The sequence below is a fragment of the Pecten maximus genome, chromosome 10 (genome assembly GCF_902652985.1).
Source record: "Pecten maximus chromosome 10, xPecMax1.1, whole genome shotgun sequence".
Lineage (NCBI taxonomy): Eukaryota > Metazoa > Mollusca > Bivalvia > Pectinida > Pectinidae > Pecten > Pecten maximus.
In genome coordinates this window covers 20,862,139-20,880,363 of record NC_047024.1, presented here as the reverse complement: position 1 = coordinate 20,880,363, position 18,225 = coordinate 20,862,139, and the positions used below count along the sequence as shown (strand labels likewise).

At 35.4% G+C, this 18,225-nt stretch overlaps 1 protein-coding gene across 1 annotated transcript; it reads right to left on the bottom strand.

Moving 5' to 3' along the window:
- Window positions 1-4,159: 4,159 nt before the first annotated feature.
- LOC117336253 lies at window positions 4,160-13,517 on the bottom strand. The gene is made up of 7 exons (XM_033896727.1): window positions 13,384-13,517; window positions 11,500-11,709; window positions 9,656-9,745; window positions 8,364-8,467; window positions 7,549-7,708; window positions 6,257-6,285; window positions 4,160-5,541 (listed from the first exon to the last, which is right to left on the bottom strand). Exons 2-7 carry the CDS (start codon window positions 11,685-11,687, stop codon window positions 5,420-5,422), a joined length of 693 nt encoding a protein of 230 aa, XP_033752618.1. The 5' UTR covers window positions 11,688-11,709; window positions 13,384-13,517; the 3' UTR covers window positions 4,160-5,419.
- Between the last annotated feature and the right edge of the window lie 4,708 nt (window positions 13,518-18,225).

Genomic DNA, 18,225 nt, shown 5'->3' with positions numbered 1-18,225 from the left:
GCTTCGACGTCTGCTTCCTGTGACCGGAGCATTCGATTAGCTCACTTAGTGCTCTTTTCCAGGTTCAATGGAAAATAATATTAAAATAATGTGAGAAAACCCCTCTCCAAAATTTTCACAGTACGAACGAGAAAGGACATTAATTTTGAAATTAATTCAAGGAGATTTGAGATATACAAATACATTTTCATCCAGAAATGATGATGAGTCACGTTAAAAAATATTTTCAACAAAAACATCGATGTTTTTTTTCAGAAAACGACCAAGAAAACTAATCCTAATGTTTTTTTTGTGAACAAATGACTGACTCAAGCAGATGAAATTAGGCAAATGAGGAAAATGAGGATTTTAAAAAAAACAGTATGACCAGTTTAGCCAAATATCGTTTCTAAAACAGACGCAAAAAGGTACTAATAGCATTTTGATTATTTTCACTTCGAGGAATCGCTTAAAAAATGTAACAATTGAAATTTATGTTGTTGTTTTTTTCTAAATACACTGCATGTAGTAGAATGTCTACAGCTATCAGCAGATAATCCCAATAACAATTAATATGTCTTTTTACGCACGTTAAAACAAGGGGGAGGAGCAATTAACGTATTGCTTTTCAAGCTATCCTACATAATTATGAAATATGACCTATGAGCAGTTTAAAAACTATGAAATTGTTCCAATTTGAATCGATCTTCCTTATTATTACCATATAGGAAGTTGGAACGGTTCTGAGTCATAAACTGAATGCAAAATTATACCTTAAGTTATGCTCCCGTTTTTAAAAGAGCTGAACTAAAATGTATATCACCAAAGACTATACCAGTATCTCATAGTAGTAACAATTAAAATTGCTGTCGATCTCTGGAATGACGTCATTCTCGATTACGAATGTAACTCAATCAAATCTCACATTTTAAGTGAAAAACATAATTGCAATTTTGATATTTGATTAAGACGAAGAAGGCGAAACCAGCAATTGCTTTGTCTTATTCTAAACAGACGTCTGCATCTTTTTCATATATGTATCGACACAAATTCACAGCATTCAGTCAATATACCTTAAAAAAAAAAAAAAAAAAAAACCTGTAATTTCGCAGTTTTTTTTACTGAAATAAAGTTTCATGTTAGGATGTGCAAATTACATAGACATGGGTGTTTTCAGCTTTTTAAAAAAAAAAAAATTTACATAAAAAAATCGTCTCTTCTTAATGGCCGCCATTTTGGTTAAGACGGAGATAGATAAACTGTGTCAGATCATAACTGATGTATAATACATGTGTTGCGCTCTGAGTGAATTCGGGAATTGATCACGTAGAAATTAATCAGATATTAGTTTTGAAATTAAAAAAAAAAAAAAAAAAAAAATGGGGGTGCAACACCACCACACTATGCCTAGAAATGTCATAACACGACAAATTCCTAATGAAAATGAAGCTCATATTTAGGAGTACTCTCATACCTACCCTGGACTGGAAATTTGTTTTAAGTTCCTGTGCATTCTTATGTGATGCTATGGAATCCAGAGACGCCCTTCTTTCTAGTGATCCATCTTTATCGGCTTCGGGAAACGAATATCTTTGATGTTCATTCCTTGAGGGTTTGTGACGTCACTACTGCTAGTCAGATGAAAACGTTTCTGTTTTGATAAACCTATTTATCACACACTAACCATTGTCTGTATTACTAATAGTGGGATAGACTTATTAAGAATTCACAATAATATACTCCTAGTTCCGCATGATATTGTGAACAATACTTATTGTTTTACATTATATCGTTTCTAGATCTATAACCCTTGTTGTATCCGATCAATCTGTCTCCCTGTTCCCCTTCCTATCGTGACCACCTGGAGTATCAAGGGTAGTTCCCTTCTATCTCCCTCTACACATTTTCCCTTGCACATTGTTCAGAAATAATTTTATGTATTTTTTTTCATTTGTTGAATAAATTTCATACCTTTTGAAATGTTGTTTCAAAAATTAAAAATAATACATATTGATTTAAAGATATTTCATTGCCATAAATCAAACAAAAAGGTTTGGGCACAAGTTATAATAACATAATTAAAGCCCTTTCCCAAATAATTAAAAAGTTCAATATTTGGCAAAAAAGAAAAAAAAAAGAAAAAAGAAGAGAGAGTGTGATATAAAAGGCCGTTCATGTCAAAACCGAGATACATTTAACGCGTTAAACATAACATTTAACGCTTTAAAACTAGTTTTAACGCGTTAAGATTTAATATTTTTAAACGCGTTAAGACAATAGAAGTGGAAGCCCGGGCGGACCGAAGGTCTGACGGAAGGAAGGACGTACCTTGGCTAATGTTTTGTGATATGTTGTAAATCTTGTTATGATAATATATTTCGACAAACATGGTGACCACCGTGTCTAAATCTAACCGTGATGCCAGAGAGGACATTCATTCTTCGTCCAAGGTTGATCTCCAGTATGTCAACGTTCCGCAGTCGCAGACGTAATATGCACACAAAGAAGAATCTCTAGACTCCTGGAGACATTCGGAAACATTTAAAGAGGCTTGCCAGCAGAGAGATCAGAAAAATTGGCTAATAGAAAAAGACTTTTTACACATGACAGATTGTTGGAATTGTTGAGTTTTTCATTTTATTTTCCTTATAAAACGCTGAAAAGTGATATTAAAACCTCATTTTTTAAATATTATTTATTTAATCGCAACCCGCAATAAGTCCCCGCTATAAAGTGGAGTCTAATTTGATTGACACATCAAAGAAACAATCACGTGCACAGTGCCGCATAGTGATAACTTCAAAGGCAGCGGCGATTTACAAAGAAGATTTGCCGTTATATTCCATACATTTCCCTCTCAGGTTGAGTTTTAAAACGTCTTTTAAATACATATTCTGTAATTGTTTTCAAGAAATAAAGTCGGAAAGCCTCTAATTTTGTCACATAGAAACGTGTACTGAAGTTTATTTAGTGATCGGAGATGTGCCGTTTACCGGTCCGTCTGCGGGTAAGCCTCTTTAAGGTTCCTTGATTGCTACAGTTATTAGTCGGACGCTGGTCAGGTAGTTATATAATCTAGACATCGATAAATAGGCCTACTTTGCGAGTTTGACAGGAAACTATCCACAGGAATGTCAATATTTTAATGTGATATTATTAAAAATATACATATTTGAAATAATCAAATGAAAAAAAAGTTATCTTGACAAAATGATGTGGAAGCCTGGGCGTACTGGCGTACGCCTAGCTACGCGCCTGCCATTTAACGCGTTAAAACTTAACGCGTTAAATCTTAACACGTTAAATGTTTTCTTGGAATTTTAACGCGTTAAATTTGTTACTTAGCTAGCATTTAACGTGATAAACAGCTTCGTTCGTTTAACGCGTTAAAAGTCGTAGCTTTTGTTTTAACGCGTTAAAATGACTCAAATAACAGACTAATCGAATTCCTTGTTGCATATAATATATATACAAATGTATAAACATTTGAAGACAGTATGGCTGCCAGAGCCAGCTTTCTTGAGAGAATGCATTGACTCTACCGTCAGATATTGTTATCGTGTTGGCATGGGGTGTAATGCTGACACAAGAGACACCCTTGTACAAAGGGCAGATATTCATTTCCAGAAAGAAGTAACTAAGTTTATAGCTACATCTCAATTTTGAAGACTAAGACTATTCTTATGCGTTTCCATATAAATCGATATATTCGCTGACATTGTTTTCTCTTTTTTATCAATTTTGAGATATAGGATAAACATATATATCGGTATTATCGGTTTGCTTCTCTGGCTAATTTGCATTTCCAGCTACGAACCAATCATGACCATGCACACAGAGTTCCATTTGTCAATCTCATTCTTGGTGTTGAACACAGGGGCCGGAGAATTTGGTACAGTTGATGTGTATTTGGATATACACTAGTGTGTACGGCACATTTTCAGACGTTTTTGGGATCTAGATTAAAATTCGGTAAAAACCGACACCCATTGGTGTTCATTATCGCTACTAAACACCGAAAGGTGTAACTTTTATCGAAAGCTTAAAAAAAAGTTTGAAAATGTGCTTGGCACACTAAGGTCGGTCCAAAATACACATAGTCTGTGACGAATTCTCAGGTCCCTTTGGTGTGAAAAAGAAACGACTTGGAATGACGAACGGACCAGTAAGAACTAAGGTATCATTGTATGGAGTTTTATTTTCATGATTACATTGGTACGTCTGAAGGCCAACACCGCCAAGATTTTTTACCCCGAAATAGTCATTTCCGCTCCTAATGAGATGGCCAACTTCGCTATCCAAGGGTGTTCAATACGATAATCTCTGAAAAGGAGAGTATCGTATTGAACACCCTTGGATAGCGAAGTTGTGAGATGATCGGGGGACGCAATGGTAACACACTCGCCGTTTACCTAGGCGACCGGGGTTAGATTCCCGATTGGATGTGAACAGGTATGGGGTCATCTGCCCGATCACGTGGGTTTCTCCGTGTACTCCGGTTTCCTCCCACAGTAAGACCCCTGCACGTTTCAATCAAGGCCAACGCGAGTGATTAATATAAGTTGATATAACTGTTTCGTAATGGTTGTAAAATAATGGAAATTTAACAAGTCAAACTACTTTTTTTATTTTCCACTTATATAAGATCAAGTATCGGTCATTACAGCTACGTGACATTTTACACGTACACTACTTCACTTTCCTCTGTTATCTGTCAGAGTCTTCCACGAAGCATTATATTCGTCACACATATTTCTCTGAAAGCTTGACTTGACCGTTCATAATTCGTAATAGAACTCCGCCTCTGACAGAGTCACTGAGGATAACATATTCATAACACAAAGCAGATTCCAAGGACGAATTTGTCGCAATTTTACTGCATTGCCAATTTGGCGTGGGTGTTATACTGTTTTCAAACTCACGACTTATTAAAAAGGATTTTGAATCCTCGACAATTTGACATCAGTAGTAATTACCGTCATGAATAAGAAGAAGTTCACATATCCCACTGTGTCCTATTTTTGGAAAGTAAGACATATTTTGAAATCTGAATTAAAACGTCACACGGCATCCCGTTTCTCCATTTTCAGCGAATATACCAACTTGTTATCGGAGTTGGTACTCCATCACCATGTACAGTATCCAGTAAGATCGCGTAAAAACTCTTTCTGATTCCGACTGCTTACATGGGAGGCCTCTTGTAGTTGTTGTCTTCACCTTAATACAAGATTATTTTTTTGAATTGGTTCGAAAGAAAACAAAAGACATATTTCGTCGTTTCATAAACAAACTGAAGATGACATCCTTCCTAAACCGAGCTTGTACCACTTGGTAATTGACTGTTGTATGTTTCCCTGCAGATGCTGGTTTGTCTATTTACTTAATCTAGTTTGCCATATATCTTTGCACTGAGTACGTCAACAAATACATGTCTATTCATTTACAGTTTTTCGTAAATGTTTGCCTCGGCACCAGCGGCACAGTTCGTCAGTTCGTTATTCGGGCACGTGTTGTTTACAATGACGTTTGATTGTCCAACCGAGCTGTCATATACTGGATTATCTGAAAGTCGAAAGTAGACATAGTTATATATACAATATATTTTTTGTTAATTTTTCTGTCTGTTTAATTAATGTAGAAAACATAACACTTGGTACAATTCTGTTAAATGATAAAGTTGTTGTGCTCCTACCGTTCTCTAGAACGAATATTCATACCCTGCCGTACCCCAGTCTTCCACGGGTAAATTTGCTAAAATTCTTTTAAAATTGTTCTCGTTTGAAGATTAGGAAAGGCAATCTTTGAAAATGAATAAGGTGTTGATGTGGCAAATATTCCAGTGGGAGAATAAAGAGGCACTACTAGTATTTCAAAATGAAAAAAAAAATGATGTGACATTTTTTTCTAGTGGAAAAATGAAGACAGTATGTCTTTCAAAATGAAAAAAAGAAATTGTGGTAGATTTACCAGTGGATAGATATGGAAAGCAATGCATTAAGTGGAGGAATAAGAAAGGACATGCCACTTCTCGTGCTATCAGTCCCATACAGCTAACTAGCTCTAATCAAACAATGACCATAAAAAATAATTATCATAGATACCCCGTCGTTAATATGCATGAGGATTTTAAATATACATAACTGTATAACATTAATAGGATTTCGTTTCGTACCATACACTATGTAAACTCTGAATTCTATCTGAATTTATTGTCTTATTCCGATAAATCTAGTCACCTGTATTGCAAAGTATTAAGGAAATAAAGCTTTATATTTACCATGTGCATAGGAGGGTCTGTAACTCGGTCTAAAACGATAAAACAACATTATTAAGACACCTTATTTTACAATCACTCGTACAGCATGAAATAATCGTTATGTAAACATTCACTTTTTCGTGGTTGTGAGGGAACCACGAAACACTCACGAATATTTCCCATTAAATTGTAAGTCTAGTAGTTTAAGAATATGCATCAATAACTGAAAACGCTATTACAAACAAAAATTTCGAAAATATTTAGAAAAAAATGTAGTCAATTGATTAAGATAGTGGATTAGTGCATCGATTTTCTGTCTTTTAACATTTGTTTTCGTCTATTATGATTTTCTCTGACTTCCAGTCCGGTCTGGAACACGTCTGGTCCCAACAGCGCCACTGATAAGTCTTAGAAGGTCCTACCAGCCAAATGGCACAGTTCTATGTAATACTTAATCAATATTTTTATTAAAACTTATTTTATTTGTATCTTTGTTATACAAGGGAATTACTAACAAGTTTAACATCATATACTAAGTCCTTTCCCTATATAATGTTCAACATACATTTCAAAGGTTGGAATATTGACATATGTGCATATTTTATTTCATATCGAAGTTCTCTAGTCACTTGCTTTTGCAGTCTCTAGTAATTTGTTTTATAATCTGTAACATGCAATCTAGAAATAAAATTTTGTCTTTAGAATCATTTTCAGGGAGTCCAGCTTATCTCGTTTCCTGTTCACCTTACATTCTGGGTTACTATGAAACGTCATTAAACAGGTTAATGTTCTATTTTGTATATTGAAAAGTATAAAAACAGGGTGAACCCGAAAGAAAATTGTAGAAGATACTAATACGTTTTTTGGTTGCGTAAATTCAAAATTGGACGGATTAAATTTACCAACAGATTTACAAAGGATTGTTCAAAGGACAAACAACCTATAAGCACCTTTCAATATAAGTTATATCAAGTAGAGCCATATAAAATCAAAATCATTTTATCAGGGAATTATGCATCATATACCATTTGAAGAACAAAACTGGTGTGAGGGGTTGTGTTAAGAAGGATAGCATTTTAAAACAAAACATATAAAGTGTAAAATATTTGTTCATAGTCTCTGACTGAATTTCTATAAACTTAAGACTTAGACTTTTATATAAAATTGTTAAATTGTGAGTTTTTTGTTTTGTTTTTCTTTAAAGGACGCGTTTTTATTTTTTTGCATGATTCCCTCGTACCAAAATAAAATCGTGTCCTTTAAAGAAGAAGAAAAAAACTTTGATAAAATGTTAGTATATTCTGAATACACACCTTTTATTGGAATGTTTTATTTTGTAGATGACGACAGCGAAGATGACCAGCACAATAACAGCGCCCACCACCGGAAGTACGATTATCAATACCGTTGTATTATCAATTATCTCCCCTTCTGTCATACCAGAAGTTTCGTTAACTGTAGGACTGGAAAGATCTAAAAAGAAACATATACAACATAAAAAGTTATTAAAGAGTTATTGTTATCACTGGAAGAAAATGTTGCGGTCGCTGGTCGCGTAAACAGAGGGTCACTTAATAGAGTTAAAATATATAGCGAACACGCGAAATGGTACGTCGCTTAGAACAGAGAGTCGCTTAATAGAGATGGTCGTTTGGACAGATTGTAGTAGAAAAACAGCAAACATGAGAATACTTTCGCTCTCTGCATGGAGATCCTGAAAAAAGAAAAGATTCAGGTGTTTCGAAAGGGTGAAGCGTCTTCTGCTTCTTCTACTTCATGGACTACAGCCGAAATGCACATATACGCTTTAACGCTAATATAAATGAAGGTGGTGCTGTCTGTCTTTTAAACTTATGCAAATTTCAGTTGGAATTGACATATACCAGAATTTTTTCTTAACTAACAGAAGAAAATTTCCTTTCAAAAAACTTAAACATAAATTATTACTTTTAGTGCTAACCTTTTTATGTTATATCGTCAAAGTGTGAGTTCTCAAGTTATGCGAGTCTGGAAAGTTGCTACAAATAAATGGAAAGTTAAACGATGACGTATATTATAAAAGGAACTCAACATTTCCCTTCTGAGTGGTCATACTACATGTATATACTTATCATATAAAGCATCTTACCTTTGACACACTTCCCACTCTCGTTCTTGTACCCTTCACAACAAACAAGTTCCGACAACCTCTGTGTCTGGGTCAAGCTCCTGTAGCCCGTCGACCTTATCCACCTTCAAACCATAATCATACCGAAAAGTTGAACACTGATGTAAAGGGAACAGAAGCACTGGATTTCACGAAAGACATACAAGATATGAACGTCATTCTTATATTAACTGAGAAAAAAGTGTAATCAAAATTAATTAAACTGCATCATACAACAGTTTCGTCATTCTGGGACGGTTCGCTGGTGTTCAGGGCCTAAAGTTTCGGTACCTACGAGGTGGCACAGGGACCTGAGAAACTGTTACAATCATATGAAAATATAACAAATATATATAACAAATGTATAACAATATAACAGCCCCCCCCCCCCCCCCCCCCAAACAAAAAAAATATATATCTGAAAATGTGCTACACACTAACGAAGGTCAAAATACACGTTGACTGCAACACATTCTCGGGTCCTTGTGATGGGAGGAAACATAAAGTTGGAATACCATAAAATGTGAAAATCAAGATAGGGAGGTGCACTAGTCAAATATATTTTTTTTAAATCACAATACTCAATATTGGATTTCAAAGGAACGTCGTATACATTTATACATTCTAAACTGTGTCACTATCTAAATTAGTTAAAACAGCACATGCATGCAGTTGACATCCTTTTCAGCATCTTCTTCAACACCACAGAAAAATCGGCAACCAAAGAATAGAAATATTTTTGGCGTGTTTTATAATAGCTTAACTTCATAACACCCATGTTTGGCTTCATAACTTCAAATTCATAGTTTTTCATAGAAAAAAAACGCTTAAGTAATGAAATGTAATCTGATGCACTTGTTATTTGATAGTCTTAAACCGAAATAAACACAACACTTGAAACCTTTCTGAGAAAATGAGTTTCGCACAAATTCACAACTCGACGTCCGCATATATATACGTTTGATGTAATTATGGACCATGGGCTGGGAATTCATGCTAAGCTATTGTGACTCCGAGCTATTTTTAGATATTTCCTGGAATCAAGGAATGCATTTAATAGGATTTCCATCCAGTAATGTACCCTCTCATGTATTTTTACTTGTTTTGCTAATGGAATAATTTTATTATATAATTGTATGTAAAAATACAGTAGACTTGTCCGTTGTTTCGAAAACAAACTGCAGAATTTCCCCCATTTTCGCTATCTAAGTTTTACACTACGTTAAGCTCCATTTCAAATTTGTCTTAGCGAAGATGCAGAGTCCCATACTTACTCAAATCCACCTTCGCTACAGTTCTTCGTTGAAAGACTACACTTCTGCCATCTGTCTACCCTGAATGTTATCAATCTTGTGGTATTAAATCTGCAATCAAAACATCATTATCATCAGTTTCTCTCTGTTGATCTACCGATTTTAGACGCTCAAAATGAGTGATAAGCTTTTAAAACGCATATTGTACTGATTTTTGGATTCATCTGAGGAGTTCTCTCATGACCAGATATTATCTTTAAAAAATGAAAGTTAAATTCAGGGCAGTTTTCATTTTACTTTCCAAAGAAAGTATCATCTTGAGACTTGAAGTTCGTTTACCAAATGGTTCTGATTTAAGGGATTTTATTATTGTTTTCCGAAAAAAAAAAAGCAATGTTCCATTGTTATGTACTGTGAATAAGAAAAACGTAAGCTACTATTTTTAATGAACGGGCAGCTATAAAATGCTCCTCTAAAATACAGTAATGTTAACTTCATGGCATCGAATAAAATGTCAAGTTTGATTCATTTATCAGTCATTGACTTTTTCTTTTTATGTAGATTGTATTTTCCATATTAGGACAGGTACCGCAGCCGTAAATATTTCGGAGCGTAATTTTGTTTCCAAAACTCATCCTCGATATTCAAGGGTGTCCTCGAGCGCAATCGTTAAGTTAACCCTACAGTGGTGCAAGACTACGTTTTAGGTAAATCTCGCCAAAACGACGAGAACACAGCCGAAAACAACAGGATGGAGGTCACTATACCGTGAATGGGCGGCCGTCTTCGTTCATTACTCCTGTTAAATGTGTGATGTGAGCATTCGTTTCGGGTTATACGAGTTTGAGCGATTTTGCAACTTCAAGAACGTTGATCCAGTGAAAAAAAATTATCTCGGTTAAAACGCCATTCTCTTGCTGTAACGATTTATGGCAAAACAGCTATTTGATTGGTGTCAGGAAAAATTCTGACCGTATTTATTTTGAAGACCACAGAGGAGCGACAACCAAAGTTGATCCTGCCAATTTGGCAGTAGAATTTTTTAGACAAGATAGCGGTGACTGAGTCTCCGATTTTTATTAAGACTTGTTCCAGGGGTGCGCCAAACTCAGTCCGAAACCAATCTTTAGTGATATATGCTGGAACTTGCATACTCTTTTTTAATATATCTAATAAGCTTTGATATCACGTCTTACGGATACAGAGTAATGTGTTGCTTAGGTTTAAAGTTATAGAATCTAAGTAATAGGTTTAAAGTTATAGAATCTAAGTAATGTTAAATGTAGAAAGAAAGTTTCATACTTTTTTTCCGTTATACATTACATATGGCTAAATATGATTTTTTCTGCTCTTAGTTCTATGGTAATATATGAGTTTGTGATGTGTTATTAATATATATGTTATATGTACGGCTTTATTTTGCAATAGGCATTATTGCCTTTGTGCACATAATCAACATACGTATGTACATGGTGAAACTTTCTTCAATACATACTCAGTAGGAACAGTTACAGATATTATACTATTTTCGTACGATTTCAGCCAACAACAATTGATTAACTGATTAATGAACAGCTACAGATATTATACTATTTTCGTACGTCTCTTAGTTAAACATTGTTTCATTTCTTAATTCATTTGCTTTGTAAATATACATAGCCAGGATTTGAATGCTGGTACAGTTCTCTGATGACATAAGATCTATAAATTTAAACATATTTGGTCTAACATAATATTTCCTATACACAAATTCTTATATATAAGGGACATTCCATAATAAAATGATATTCGTTTTCAATTTGAGTACCAACATTACAATAACGCATTTTTATATGATATGGTATGAAGTATTAATACTAACTTACAAGACAACTCTCTTACAGATATTTTCCTGCTCTACATCAGGGATTGATATGCTGTCTTCAGAATTCTTCACAAAGTCATCTTTCACGAGCGTTGAAGCTGCTAACGAACTCTCGTTCAGCGATGTTTTCCCGAAAGTCTTGGATGCTACTGTTGTTGCTATGGTGATCACAATTACCGGAAGTATCATCTTGTGTCAATGACGTCAACACCTGCATTAAATGGACACCATGTAGTCCCTTACAGTATTGTGAATGACATGTTGAACAACCAGCTCTATATCATACCAACCTATAGTCTAGAGAAACCCGAGAATCCATATCCTGACATTGATGATGGGTGGATATTAGTTGGGATATGAAACTGGCCATATTATGATGGTGTTTTTCTCATGTAATACACAATGTCATTATTTATTAATACATATTTGTTTCTTTTGGTCTGTGATATTTTAACTATGTGGTAGCAAACCTCATTTGGCTCTACTCATTATGGCGTTTGATACTATCGCCATGCCTCTCTGCAACTGGAAGAAATCGTCCGGAGACCAGTCGACATGTAAGGGAGATGTTCGAGAAGAAATAACATCTTAGACAGTAGCATACTATGTACTTAAAATAGCTATAAATAGTTAGAAATACAAACAATACCGACAGTAAACTAAATATAGTGATGAGGCGGACATTATCTGTTTATTGCCAAATCTCAATTTGCATGGATCATTTCACAAACGAGACATTGTCACAGTTTCTTCCTTCTCAAGTGGATGGTCACGTATATGCATACCCTCACAAAGCTATTGAGGATACATATATCTTATACTCGAAATACATGGGATGTCACATTTTGTGTTTGATTCAATTTCAATGTGACGTGGGCATTAATCAATCAGGAGTCTCGTCACATTGACCTCTTGCCACTCGCCTATGTGGGGGCTGCGATAGCTCAGTCGGTTAGAGCGCCGGCCACATAATCTCAGGTGAACCCTACCCGTGTCGGATTGTGTTTCTCGGGAAATTTAAAAACAGACAAGCTGTGCTGTCATGGTTGTGGCCTTGCACAAGACACTTTACCCTAACTGCTCTGGATGTCATGCGACGGGCTTTCCGTGTGTTGTTCAGTGAGGTAGTCACAAACTACTACAAGAATACCTCGCCTCAAAATAACTGGCTGTTCATGGGGCGATAAACACAGCAATCAAACAAGCACACTCACCTATGAATATCATAATTGTCATCATTGTAATTATTATCTTAAGATACATTGTATGCATTATATAAAAATACATGTAATAGTATTTACTTTGACAAGTGTTACCTTATATTGTTTTTTCCAAGGATTTGTGATTTACATTTTTTTTACCGTGAAATTTGTGTCAAGTAGCATTTTTTCTTTCATGATAATATTTAAACATGATATTTTTACACAAAGCAATGGCCTCGAAATTTGCATTACATACTGATAACTCACCGAAAATAATGGCCATCAAGATTTGTATTACATAATAACATTTCTCTAAATTTTGTTACAAATAATGGCCTCGAGATTTGTATTACCTGATAATATTTCACTATATTTTTATATAAATAATGGCCTCGAGATTTGTATTACATAATAATGTTTCACCATGATTTTTTTAATGTAATTGATTGAACAATGACATTGTTATGAAATTGTAGGGTCTTCGAAGAGTCTCTGCTAATATTACAATGTGAATGATCATTATGTTATTGCATTACATAATAACACTTTAAATAATACTGACTCCACACTAGAACGAATATCCATACCCAGTCTACACTCTCCGCCCATCTGTCAGAAATTGTCCGTCCTTCATGCCAAATAAGTCTTACTCTTAATTAGAACAACCCATATTTACATCTTACCTTCTCTTACGGTCTGATCTTAATCCTTCAAGGCAAAAGATAATAGCCTCACTACTGATGTCCGTGACCGCGTCAATCGGTTTATATCATCAGTTCATCCTAAATTGTTATACACTTATATCCCAAACATAAATACTTGTATATGAATCACACTGGTGTTATATATCCAAATAAGATGTTCCGGGGCTTTAAGTGCCTAATATGAAGTGCGTACAGAGTGCAAGATACCGTTTGGTGCACGAGGCCACAACAGCCTACTATACATAGATTTTCAAATATATTTCTTCGTAAAAGTTATCTCTGTTCGTGGACTTAAAAGTCCATGCGGTTTCCCATTACACTGCATGTCACGTTTAAAATCTTATGAAAAAGTTATATTTGTTCAGAGTAGTTATAAATATTCTTTACAACTCTTTTGGGGATCAATTCATCTTCCAATGTATACTTAAGCATTTGTTGACATACTATCTATTTTCCTGACTTTCCTTTTTGGAAATCTACATTTTGCCGTTAGTATCACTGACGAGTCATGGAAGGACAACACATCTGTATGATGTCCCTAGTATCACTGACGAGTCATGGAAGGACAAAACAGCTGTATGATGTCCCTAGTATCACTGACGAGTCATGGAAGGACAAAACAGCTGTATGATGTCCCTAGTATCACTGACGAGTCATGGAAGGACAAAACAGCTGAATGATGTCCCTAGTATCACTGACGATTCATGGAAGGACAAAACAGCTGTATGATGTCCCTAGTATCACTGACGAGTCATGGAAGGACAAAACAGCTGAATGATGTCCCTAGAATCACTGACGAGTCATGGAAGGACAAAACAGCTGAATGATGTCCCTAGAATCACTGACGAGTCATGGAAGGACAACACATCTGTATGATGTCCCTAGTATCACTGACGAGTCATGGAAGGACAAAACAGCTGAATGATGTCCCTAGTATCACTGACGAGTCATGGGAGGACAAAACAGCTGTATGATGTCCCTAGTATCACTGACGAGTCATGGAAGGACAAAACAGCTGTATGATGTCCCTAGTATCACTGACGAGTCATGGAAGGACAAAACAGCTGTATGATGTCCCTAGTATCACTGACGAGTCATGGAAGGACAAAACAGCTGTATGATGTCCCTAGTATCACTGACGAGTCATGGAAGGACAAAACAGCTGTATGATGTCCCTAGTATCACTGACGAGTCATGGAAGGACAAAACAGTTGTATGATGTCCCTAGTATCACTGACGAGTCATGGAAGGACAAAACAGCTGTATGATGTCCCTAGTATCACTGACGAGTCATGGAAGGACAAAACAGCTGTATGATGTCCCTAGTATCACTGACGATTCATGCAAGGACAAAACAGCTGTGTGATGTCCCTAGGATCACTGACGATTCATGCAAGGACAAAACAGCTGTGTGATGTCCCTAGTATCACTGACGATTCATGCAAGGACAAAACAGCTGTGTGATGTCCCTAGTATCACTGACGATTTATGCAAGGACAAAACAGCTGTATGATGTCCCTAGTATCACTGACGATTTATGCAAGGACAAAACAGCTGAATGATGTCCCTAGTATCACTGACGATTCATTGAAGTACGAAACAGCTAAAAGGATAAAACCGCTTTATGATGTCCCTAGGATCACTGGCGAGTCCTAAAAGGACAAAACAGCTGTATGATGTCCCTAGGATCACTGACGATTCATGCAAGGACAAAACAGCTGTTTCATAATCATCATCTGACATCTCTATAGACAGCACATTGCTGTATACTTAGTATATTGCTATCCTCTTCGTTCAAATACTGTGAAAGTTGAAATTTATGCGAAGGGGACATTTCACTAATTGCGTGAAGGGCATTCGGCCGCGATAATTTCTCGCATGAGTATTATTTTGTGATGTATATGTTATTTATTATACAGGCGAAATCAATTAGCATCCTTCACGTGTAAAGCTTACCTGTCGAAATCGCGAAATAATACCCCACGGAAATAGCTTTACGAGTATAGTATACCTATCGAAATCGCGAGATTACACCCCTCGGAAATAACGCTAAAAAATTACCAATCGAAATCGCGAAATTAAACCCCAACGTTTACAGTACATTGTATACACATGTAGTCTTATGTGTATAAGAAAATGATTTTAACTATCTTTTGTCTAACGAAGTATGTATAGGATGACTGATATCACTCTGACACACTAACGTGTGAAGCAAGAGGTCAAAAAGAGGTCAAAATAACAATTAAACATGGCCAACAGTTACTGTAAAAGTGGAAATGTTCGATTATTTCGCGACCATTAAATCTGCGCGAAATTATTCACACGCGAACATAATTACACGTGAAAATATTGACACGCTAATATTTCCACCAAATAAACTAAATAAGTAATAAGATTTTACAATGCTTACCATATGAAATAACGTATGATGTATTCGTTTTTACATTTACAACGGCCCTTTGACCTATCTGGAATCAAATATATACATATACAATGTAGATATAAACGTGCTTTTTATTACGTTCTTTATTACGGTCTTGGATATATTGTCTCCAATCAGATGTCCTACACAAACTGGCAAGTGTGCGCATTAACAATTTATGAGAACACAATAACATTATAGAGAGCGCAGCTCGAACGGGCGAAGCCCGTTCGCGTAGCGAACTTAATGGTAGAGATGTCTCGGAAACCCCCCCTTTTCCCCCAATATACTTAGAGTTCAAAAACTTTCTCAGTAACCGGAAACAGGAAGTCACGACAAGATCCAGTGTTGCGCAAGACTGTATTCAAAGTCACATTCTCGGGAGATTACAAAATATCAAGATTTTAAAAATATGCAAATGTTTGACTTCACACTAGTTGGAATTTGTTAATAAAATTTATCACGAACAAGTTCTTCATTTTTTATATTCAAAACGTAACGGTATAATTTTCAACGAAAATGTTTCCGGTGTTTTACGAGTGCAGCTCCGGTCCGTTCGAGTTGCATACAAGTTTACCACATAAAATAAAGAGGACTTCCGAATTTTTTTGTTGTCGTCTGCTGCTCATCTGCGAGATCTGCTGTCCCGTTACCTTGTCATCGCTTAATCAGTCTATTTTAAGACTTATTCTACGATTAGTTTTTGTAGTAAGTTATCTAAATCATAATTCTTGTTGATATATACTTTATTACAAACCAGTGTATAGATCTGTTGGCAATATATTCATTTTGTAACCGTGGGATTTACTATTCTAGTACACTAGATTATGTGTGCTTGTTTCTCGAATTCCATCGGGCACCGGGATTGCTGCGCTCTCACATAGGCCATGCCTAAATTATATTAGAAATAGCGTCGAATTACTTATGATATCTATAATTGACAACAACCATGCAGTCAACTTTTATTGATGATATATCAGCTAAAGTCTATAAATTATTACACTGCACTTTAATTCTTAGCACTCATTTATAAGGACATATGCATTACGCAATTACTGATGTGCTGAAGTGTGCCTCATTAGTTACATTGTTAATCCAGCAATAACTTCACATCAATTCAATGTTTGCATCTTGCGATGTCTCATCGTTTCTTGGTAAGTAAAATAATGATATTCGTTTCCTGTCTGAGCATCGAATTCATGCTTTCGCCGAATCAACACCACCGATTCATATATTGTTGCTCTTCCTGAAGAGCTTGCTCTGAAAGTAAGCGAAAGCGCTTGTGTTTTTCTTATTTGAGTTTTTATTTAATTATATATACATATTTGTATATTGTTAAGTTTATAAGTGTCATTAAACTATAGCGCGAATTTCGAATCTAAGTTAATTGTTACAAGGACACTTCATTTGTAAAGTATAACGAATAGTTATCTGATACTGTACATGGAAGATCAGGATTAAGATACACAAACAGGGAGTCGGCAATGTTAGGTAATATCAAATATATATGTATGTAAAAACAAATAAAACTTGGCGACAAACTTTCTAGCGCTTTCACATCTATTGCTGCTCCTCAGGAAAGTTTGTTTTATATATCATATGATTTGTACATACATTATGATTTCGTGTGACTAAGGGACAATAATTATTGTTATTATTAATAGTTGTCGTATATAGCATACTACATGTAGTTATAAAGATATTTACTTATTCATCATTTAATGTAATGTTAGTGTTTTGTCGCGAAGCATATTCGACCCTTTTATACGGAATTCTGAATGAACACCGCCCATGAGTTATGTGTGGAGAATAAGATGAACCAACACGTAATGTAACGGTGGATGACTACGGAAACGTTTTATGATCGAGATTATGCTGTCATTAGAACACATTATTTTCTCCTGTGTCATGTTCGGCGCTTTTAAACGTACCTGGTTGTCCTACGTTACCTTTTTTAAAGAGTGACGTTACTCGGATATGAAGCGAGTGACATTGATATAGCAAAAGACACATGTCCTTCCGAAACACATTATCTTATTCTCTATATAAACTTTCATTTTCAAGTTATCTGGTCAAACGTTTTATTTTTTTTTTATTTTTTCATTTTTCTATTTTAATTTGAATAGTATTTTATTGATGATCAGTACAACATTTTGTATCTTAATATCTATCCCAGTAAACAACGGGTGTCAGTAAAGTCAAAATATTGATCAGTTTTTTTGTTTTTTGTTTTGTTTGGTTTGGTTTATTTTGTTTAACGTCCTATTAACAGCTAAGGTAATTTAAGGACGGCCTCCCGTGCGTGCGACATGCATGCGTGTGGTGAGTGCGTATGTGTGTTTTGGGAGGCTGCGGTATGTTCGTGTTAAGTCTCCTTGTGATAGGCCGGAACTTTTGCC